Here is an 8,463-nt window from a genome sequence, read left to right on the forward strand (position 1 = left end):
TCCAAAGCCAATTAAGACAATCAATCGAACACACAAAAGAAAAAGCAAAACCACCCACTGCCTGGTACACCACAAGCATAAATAAATAAATAAGTGTAGCATTTCTTCTTCCTCCCCTGATTAAGACAGAGAAGACGATAGCTTCGCCATTTCGCTTTTCGCATTTCGATCTCAACATCAAGTTCGTTGATTTTGCACCATTTTCGTATCAGTCGGTGCTGCATTTTCAAACGGTAAACACGGCTGCAGTTGCTAAAATACATGATTTAACCAAGCAAGCGTTCGCTACAAGTGTGCGTGTATTTTGTGTGTGCCTGCGTGCGTGTGTGCGTGCATGTGTGTGTGTGCACATCTAATTATCGGTTTCCAATAATCACCAAAACAGAAGCCGCCGCTTGGAACCGTAACGATTATCGATAAGCGTGAAAAAGTCAATAATAATAGTACTACAGTGAATAACAGTTAAAGTAACTGCAATTGCATTAAATTACATTTAATATAACATAAATATAATATAATATTAAATATAATCACATATAAATTGAGGTTATTAAAAGGATTTAGAAACGATTAAAATGCGATTGCTTATTAACCGCACGCAATCGATTTTAAGCTTTGATTTAGATAAATTCAAAATTCGCTTTAAATTGTTGAACTTGTTAAATGCAATTATTTGCAGAAAATATATTTTTATATATAGCCAATTACCACTGCAGCATATGCATTTGCTTATCTACTGATTAATTGCCAGATAAACAAATCGTTCCATTAACTTAATACATGTTGAGTTTAATGGGTCGCATACTTAATCTGACGTATACTTAATATGATATCTTCGCAGCAATGAGTACAATGCAAATACGTCCACTGAAGCCCGCCCTGCAGGCGATTGCTATCGAAGAACTAAATGAGGTGCCCCACCGGGTGGCAGAGGACATTGCTGCTCTGCGGGATTGGGTGCTGAAGCAGCCACATCTGCGCGCCTGCACCGAGGATCAGTTTCTGTTGGCCTTTCTGCGCGGCACCAAATTCAGCTTGGAGCGAGCCAAGCAAAAGTTCGATCGATTCTATACGCTCCAAGCCTCCATTCCCGAGGTGTTTAATGAACGGCGATTGGCCACGGATCCTTTGGTGCTTGAGATTATACGATCCGGGTGAGTCTCTTGTTTCCTTCTTAAACTGTGAACTATGTTATAACTAAAGAAAATATGTATAACCAATAAAAAGAAATAACTTAAGCTCTTGGGAAAGAATATATATTTAGAATTATTTTCTTATTACTTAAATAATTGTTAAATAAAGTTCAAACAGACTTTCATTTCTATTTAAAAATTATAAGAGTTAATGCTAAACTTTTTACTAAAAATACAAATTCAATAAATTAGCCGAACAATGAAAATATCAAATTAAATATATAAATACCATAATCTAATTTAAATATTTCCAGCATTTTGTTGCGCATGCCACAGGACGAAGACGATGCGGGTCCTTGTGTGACCATTATACGCGCTGGCAGCTACGACACTTCGAGATTTAAATTCCAGGACATCATCCGAGTTGGCTCCATGTTTGGCGAAATAATGATGTTCGAGGATGAGAATGCCACAGTTTCCGGCTATGTCGAAGTGATGGACATGAAGGGCATCACCGGAACGCATTTATTTGCCCTGCAGCCGGAATTGTTGCGCAAGTTCTCCGCGTATGCGGATGAAGCTATGCCCACCAGACAGAAGGGCATACATTTTATCAATGTGCCGGCCGCTTTTGAGGCAGGCTTCAACACGTTGCGCTCCTTCTTTCCTGCCAAGATCAAGAGTCGCGTAAGTTGTAGCCTGACTTTTGTATTTCCATATCTAATTTGCTGTCTTGCAGATCTCGGTGAGCTCCGATCCGGATGCCATTTTCAACATTGTGCCGCGGGATTGTCTGCCTGTGGAATACGGTGGAACTTTTGGCCTCATGGAGGACATTAGTCGCGACATGGAAGCCAAGCTGATGAGCTATGAATCCTACTTTGTGGCATCGCAGCATTTTGGCACCGATGAAAAGCTTCGCGACTTTAGCAATCCTCTAGAGGATAAACGCTCCTCTTTTGGCGCTGTGGGTTCGTTTCGCAAGCTGGAAATCGATTGATAAGCGAGGATTATTCCCACTCGCATTGACAGACGGATTAGCTTTATTAGCACACACCACGGTTAGATTTAAGTTGTAAGTGTTTTATCTTATCGCATTACCCGAAATGGGTTTCAAATGCTCTATACTCTATAATAAGCAGTTGTTATTCGATTGTCTTGCCTAATCAAATGTTTTTTTTTTAATATCTGCCAATTATAACTGTGTCTATAAAAAGTTTTATTGCTTTGCAATAATCTCTTTTTATTCCGGAACATTTTGTTCATATTTAATGTCATTAGATATTGTTAAACAACTTTATATGCATTTTACATATTTTTGAGATGCAGATAAACTTATTTATAAGAAATATTCATTCCTATATAATTTTGATTACAATTAAAAGCAGTTAACCTTGAAAAATAAAAGATAATAAAAAATAACTCAACAACATCGACGACAATTAAAAAATCAGCTTTGTTTTTGGTGTTTTTGGTTTTTATTTATTTTGTTGAATGTTTTGTTTTGGTTTATTTTAGTTTATCCATTTTTGATATCATTTTTACCATTGAGCCATTAAATTGCTGGATCTTTTACACTAATAATGATGCCTCAACTAGGTGTGGTTGCTGTGGAGTTTTGGAGTTCGCTGTGGAGTTTTCTTTTTGTATTTTTCTCATTTCAGTTTCAGTTTGTCAGCTATGTGAACCCGATGATGATCATTAATAAATATACACATACATAGATTTGAACTAGTTTGTTTGAGTTGTTTGCTGCACACTCGACTACTAAGAGTACAAAGTACATTGGTGGCCGCAACATTTCATACTTCATACTTCGTTGAGGGGTCGCGAACTCTTGCGTGGCGCTGGCGGCAACGGACTCGGCGGTGGACTAAAGTCCGTTTCCGTATCGTTGTAGTTGTAGCGACTGTCGGATGGCGACAACGAGCGATACGTGCGCGGCGAATGCATGTAATCATCGCGATGTCCTCCCCCGCCGCCTCGTCCCCAGCTACCGCTGTGCCGCCTGCGACGATCCATCAAACGCTCGTCCTCCTCCTCATCATCGTAATCATCGTAGTCGCTGTAATCGTCGCGATCATCACGATCGTCGTAGCGATCGCCGCCGCGTGACGACGACGCTGGTGGTGGCGAACGCATGCGTCCCAGGGGTGGCAATCGGGCACCTCCTGCGCCTCCGGCGGGTGGCATAAACGGTGGCGGCAGACCCATGAGCGAGAAGGGTGGCGGCAGGAATGGCAGTGGATTGGGCATGTTTATCAGGCCCGGCGACACCGAAACCGGCAGCGGCAACGGCAATGGCGACGGATTGTTGTTCAGCTCCGTGGCCAACATGCTGCCATTTGCACTCGCCGGCAGCTGTTCCAGCGATGACATATCGCCGGCAGCGCCTCCGCTGGCCATCGTGGTCAGCTTGCGTCGCAGACCGGCGGCCTCGGCTTGCGCCTCCTCGCATCGGCGCTCGGATTGCCGGGCAGCCAGCCACGATTCATGGGCGCGATTCTCCAGCGTGCCCATCTGCGCCTTGTGGGAGGCAATCTGCGCCTCGATCTCGGCGCGCAGCTCATCATTTTGAGATCTACAAAACGTTGTGTAATTAATATACGTGAATTGGAATAATTTTGAAGCTTACTTTAGCGTCTGAATTTCGTTCTTCATCAGCGTTTGCGTCTCCACAGTGCTGGCATTCTCGCCTTGATGCTGCAGCCACTTTGCCTCCTGCAGACTCAGCTCCCTAATACGGAAATTAAAAAAAGTTGAGGTATTAAACATGTGATTCATCGATAGTAACGATAGTAAATTAATTACTCACTTTTGCAGCTCCGTTTCCTTCTCCCTAAAGTAGCCAGAGAGCACTTCTAGGCGCGTTTGCGCCTCGAGCTTATCTCGCTCCGATTGATTAAAGTCCTGCTTCAGCTGCTCCACATCGGCACTTGAGGCCTGCAGCTGACTCTCCAGTCGCGTCTTGGCCGCTTGCTCTTGCTCCAGCTTTGTCTGGAGTGCCACAAACTTTTGCTGTGTCGCATGCAGTTCACCCCGTGTCTTGGCCGACTTGATCAGCTCCTTCACATTGAGGTTGCCATCCTGCTGTTTGAGCAGCTTCAGGCACTCCTCGAGCGATTCGATCTTGGCCAGACTCGTTTGCAGTTCACTGTGCTCCTTGTCCAGCTTGGCATTGGACTCCATGATCTGATGCTGCAGTCGTTGCATCTCATAGTTGCGTGCCTCAAGCGCCTTGGCCAATTCTTGTTCAGTTTCCGCTTGCATTTCCTCGAGGCGTGTTTGCAATTTCGCTTTTTCCATTTCCAGTTCATAGTTGTCTTGCTGCAGTGATTTCATTTCGCTTGTTAAACGTGTCGTTGACTCTGTATACGTGTATTGCAGTTCGCTGTTCTCGCGACTCTTATCCGCCAGACTGCCGTTGATCTCGATGATGATTTCTGTGTGGGAAAATATTGTCAGTGGAGTTCTTAAGTCAATAAAGCAGCTTTTTTTACTCACTTTCCTGATCGTTGAGCTGTCGCTGCAGCTCTTCCACAGTGTTCATAAAGGCCTCATCACCATTTTGTCCGTTCAACACCTCGGACAGCATTTTATTCAGTTCCAAGCCGGCTTCAGCAGCATTATCCAAGTCCTGTAGAAAATTACATATAAATAATACAAAAATGTTAAATTTAGTCATAAATTATAAATTAAATTAAGTCATGAACGAAACCACAGCTTGTATTTCAATCTGTGCAGTTTTCAAACTCATTTTCAGCATTATTTGAATGGTAATTTTTACCTTTTCTAGCGATGTCACTTGCTCCTGCAGCTTGGCCTTTTCGTAGAGCTCGGTTTCCAGCTGCTTTTTCAATGCCGCCACCATGTCATTGGAGCCAAACGAGTTGTCCTCAATGCTCGACAGTTTGGTGCGCGTTGTCATCAGATCATGCTTCAGTATCAAGTTCTCCTTATGTGAGGCCAGCAGACTGCGCTCCAAATGATTGAGCTTGGCAAGCAAAGCGCCCTCTTGGCTGCCATTACAGCAGCAATAATAGAAGCTAATGAAGCACAACGAGGAGGCCGCTGCAATGCCTACACAGAGCAACAAAACACTGTGATCCACAACCTTGGCGGCAAAGATTTCAGCAAAATTGTCCAGGTTAATCGAGGCATGACAATTGCCCGGCAAGGGACGCTTACAATAGCCTTCCTCCTGCGGTGGAGTTTCAATTGCTGCAGATGACAAAGTGAGTTTAGAAAGGAGAGCTTAAAATAATTGCTATGCTAACTTACCTCCTGCCAGAGGTCGATCAGGATAGAGCAAACGATGCAGCTCATCATTGTCTGTTAGTGGCGCAGTTTCTGGTTCCTTTTGCCCTTGATTGCTTATGAATGAGTTCACCGTATCCATGATGGTAGTAAATAGTCCGGGACCAGCTTCTTCCTTGCTGACAACTGGTTGCTGTCCAATAGGCTCCACGCTACCCGTTGCCAGAACCTCTTCAACGACAACAACAGGAGCTGGCGTTGCTTCCTGCTCGTACACTGCTTCATAGGCATCGTGGGAGGCAGGCGTTGGTGTTGTCCGCGGCTTCTCCAGGCGTTTATAGGCCTGCTCCAGATGCTGCTCTTGCAGCTGTTTGTAGTACTCATTGGGATCGTTAAAGTTTTCTTTGTTGAACAGTGGTGGCAAGCTTGAAGGTGGCTGCTCTACAGCTGGCTGGGACTCAATTGGTTGAGGTTCAACAGGAACTGGAACGGGATCAGTCTGTGGTTGAGTTTCGAGAGGCTGTGGAAGAATAGGTTGCTGCTCGACAGGAATGGGCTGCTCTTCAATGGGTTGTGCAAGGATAGGTTGCTGCTCGACTGGTTGGACAAGTACGGGCTGCTCTTCGATGGGTTTTACAAGCTTAGGCTGCTGTTCGATGGGTTGAACGGGAACAGGTTTTTCCTCTACAGGCTGCACTTCAACTGTTTCAGTTACCACTGGCTGTGCTTCAACTGGCAGATCTTCGAGAACTTTTGTTTCCACGGGCAAATCTGCTGCAGGCTTCTCCTCCTTAGCTGTCTCTGTTGTTGTCTCCACCTTCAACTGTTCCTCTGCTTTCTGTGCCTCTGCTTGAGCTGCAATATCCGGCTGTGCTTGCTCAGCTGAAGCTTCCACTGAGGCATTGTTCTCTACTTGAAGCGCTTCAGGAACAGGCGTAGCTTCAACCTGCGGCTTCTCATCAGCAACTTGCACCGGCTCTTTGCTTACCACTTCATTCACTTGAGCTGCTGGAGGTGTATCCTGCAAGTGCAGCGCGGCAATTGCTTCAAAACTATCGATTTCATCCGTTGTCTGTTTGGCTGCGTTTTGGGAAGCTTCCTGTTGAACAGCTGCTTCAATTGCAGGTTGAGCAGCAGGTTCAACGGCAGGTTTAGTAGGAATTTCAATGGCAAGTTGAGCAGGAGTTGCAGACTGAGTTGCTGTATCAACTGCAGGTTGAACAGGAGTTTCAATTGCTGGCTGAGCTGCAGCTTGAATTGTAGGTTGATCATCAACTGCCTTTTTAAGTTGCTGATCAGCGGCATCTTTTACAGCAGGCATATCTTGAGCTGGCTCTTTGGGCTGCTCATCTTTGATTGCATTCACAGCGGACAGCTCCTCAATTTGCACCTTAGGTTCCTCAACTTCTGCTTTAACAATTGGCAGCTCCTTTGCTGGTTCTGCAGCAGATTGAACAATCTTTTCTTCGTCTTTCTTCAACTGTGCCTGCTGCTCCAATCCAGACACAGACGGTGCTGCAGCAGCTGCTTCTGGCGCAGCTGCTATTGGTGTTGGCGTCTCCACAGAGGCTGCATGCTTTGCCTCTGCTTCAATCGACAAATTTTGAATTTTTTCTGCTGCCTGACTAGATAAGATGCTGGCCTCGATTTTCGCAGCTGCTGCTGCTTTGTTATCAGCTTGTCGATCGTTTGGTATGTCGTTATCTTTGCTATCGAGTGTCGCATCCGCGTCGTCGTCGTTGTTGTCGGCTTCTTCGTAGACATCACTGTCATCTTCTTCGTAATCAAACTCTTCATCGCTGCTAATTGTGGTCGTTGGCAATTCATCGATTTTTACAGCTTGCTTTGCTGGCTCGGTGAGATTCGCACTCGCTTCCGTGGTAGCCGGCAATACTTCCAGCGGCAGTTCGGTGCCATCAACCAGCTGAATATTGGGCTGAACTGGCGTTATTGGTGTTGAGGCTGTTGCCTCATTGCTGCCCGATTGATCCGTTTGTTCGGTGAGCAATGACAGCTTCAATGCGTCCAGTGGTGACGTTGTCGTCGTGGCAAGATCATCTGCGCCTTCGGAAGCATTCAGCACTGGTGGCTGCACTTGCTCTACCGCCTCCAATTTCTTTTGTTCAGCCTGTTCGGGATTATTCACTTTGGCTGCTGGCAACGCACCCGCCACTGGCAATTCGTACTTGAGATCCTTTTCGCTAACGAAGATCTTCTTTTCCATAATGAAATCTTTGTTGGCATAGCCACGCCTTCCATTGACCTCCACACCCCATAATTTGGGATTGCTACCCGCACTTTTGGAAAGGATGCGTACCGGTGAATGGATTTTAAATGATATCATGCCCGCCTCACCGGATGCATAATTGATTTTGGCGCTACCCATCGAGATGATCTCTGCAAAGCAAAAACAAACACAACAAATATTTTGAAAGCTCAACAAAAAAATAATAGCTTAAGCTTTTCTTATCGGCTAATTGAGGTCATTCAATTCAATCCATTTGATGTGTGGCCGAAATAACACTTTTAATGCACTTTTGTTGTGCGTAATACTTACGTTCACATTTTTCGTCAGCGCACAGTCTTTTGTCGGACAAAGCAGCCCACGTCGTTGTTGGAAGACATGATAAAAGGGAAAGTACTAAAAGTGTTATGGTCAAGCATGATGATGATGATGAAATGGCACTATCACTCCGCAGCGTTTTGGTTTGGGCGTTCGCTTTTGTTGGCCGCATTTTGCATTGTTTTTCGCGCACTATTTAACAATTAAATTTTAATAAATCGCAGCTGTGGTTTTGTGTGTGCGAAATTTTTTGTGTATAAAAAAATTTCTTCACATTAGCTGAGTTGGCTTTTCGTTCACAACAGCTGCTGTCGGCGCTGCCACCTCTTTGGGATAACCGCAAGTGGTATTTTCAAAATGTGCCTATTTATGTCGTAAAATATACCAGGCTTATTATTATTGGGAGACTTAATTTTGAGAAGCCTAATATGTTAATGTTAAATTTAATAGTTATTCTTAATTTTATACACTTTTCTAAAATTTTGCGAGTGTCACACAGGTGACATTTCT

General features: G+C 44.6%; 2 protein-coding genes across 3 annotated transcripts; one reads left to right on the plus strand and one right to left on the minus strand.

The window, feature by feature from the left end:
• Nucleotides 1-136: 136 nt before the first annotated feature.
• Nucleotides 137-2,850, plus strand: LOC132798546 (retinol-binding protein pinta). Of its 2 annotated transcripts, none has more exons than XM_060810441.1 (4): nucleotides 137-233; nucleotides 842-1,154; nucleotides 1,448-1,820; nucleotides 1,873-2,850. In XM_060810441.1, exons 2-4 carry the CDS (start codon nucleotides 844-846, stop codon nucleotides 2,131-2,133), a joined length of 945 nt encoding a protein of 314 aa, XP_060666424.1. In that variant the 5' UTR covers nucleotides 137-233; nucleotides 842-843; the 3' UTR covers nucleotides 2,134-2,850. The 2 variants fall into 2 exon arrangements, with proteins under 2 accessions (XP_060666424.1, XP_060666423.1); XM_060810440.1 differs by having other exon boundaries at nucleotides 213-467.
• LOC132798545 (transport and Golgi organization protein 1) lies at nucleotides 2,704-8,265 on the minus strand. Its single transcript, XM_060810438.1, has 7 exons — nucleotides 7,948-8,265; nucleotides 5,415-7,787; nucleotides 4,921-5,354; nucleotides 4,638-4,770; nucleotides 3,949-4,576; nucleotides 3,769-3,870; nucleotides 2,704-3,714 (listed from the first exon to the last, which is right to left on the minus strand). The coding sequence occupies exons 1-7, from the start codon at nucleotides 8,123-8,125 to the stop codon at nucleotides 2,943-2,945; spliced, it is 4,620 nt and encodes a 1,539-aa protein (XP_060666421.1). The 5' UTR covers nucleotides 8,126-8,265; the 3' UTR covers nucleotides 2,704-2,942.
• Nucleotides 8,266-8,463: the final 198 nt, after the last annotated feature.

Source organism: Drosophila nasuta, chromosome 2L (genome assembly GCF_023558535.2).
Source record: "Drosophila nasuta strain 15112-1781.00 chromosome 2L, ASM2355853v1, whole genome shotgun sequence".
NCBI classification, from domain to species: domain Eukaryota; kingdom Metazoa; phylum Arthropoda; class Insecta; order Diptera; family Drosophilidae; genus Drosophila; species Drosophila nasuta.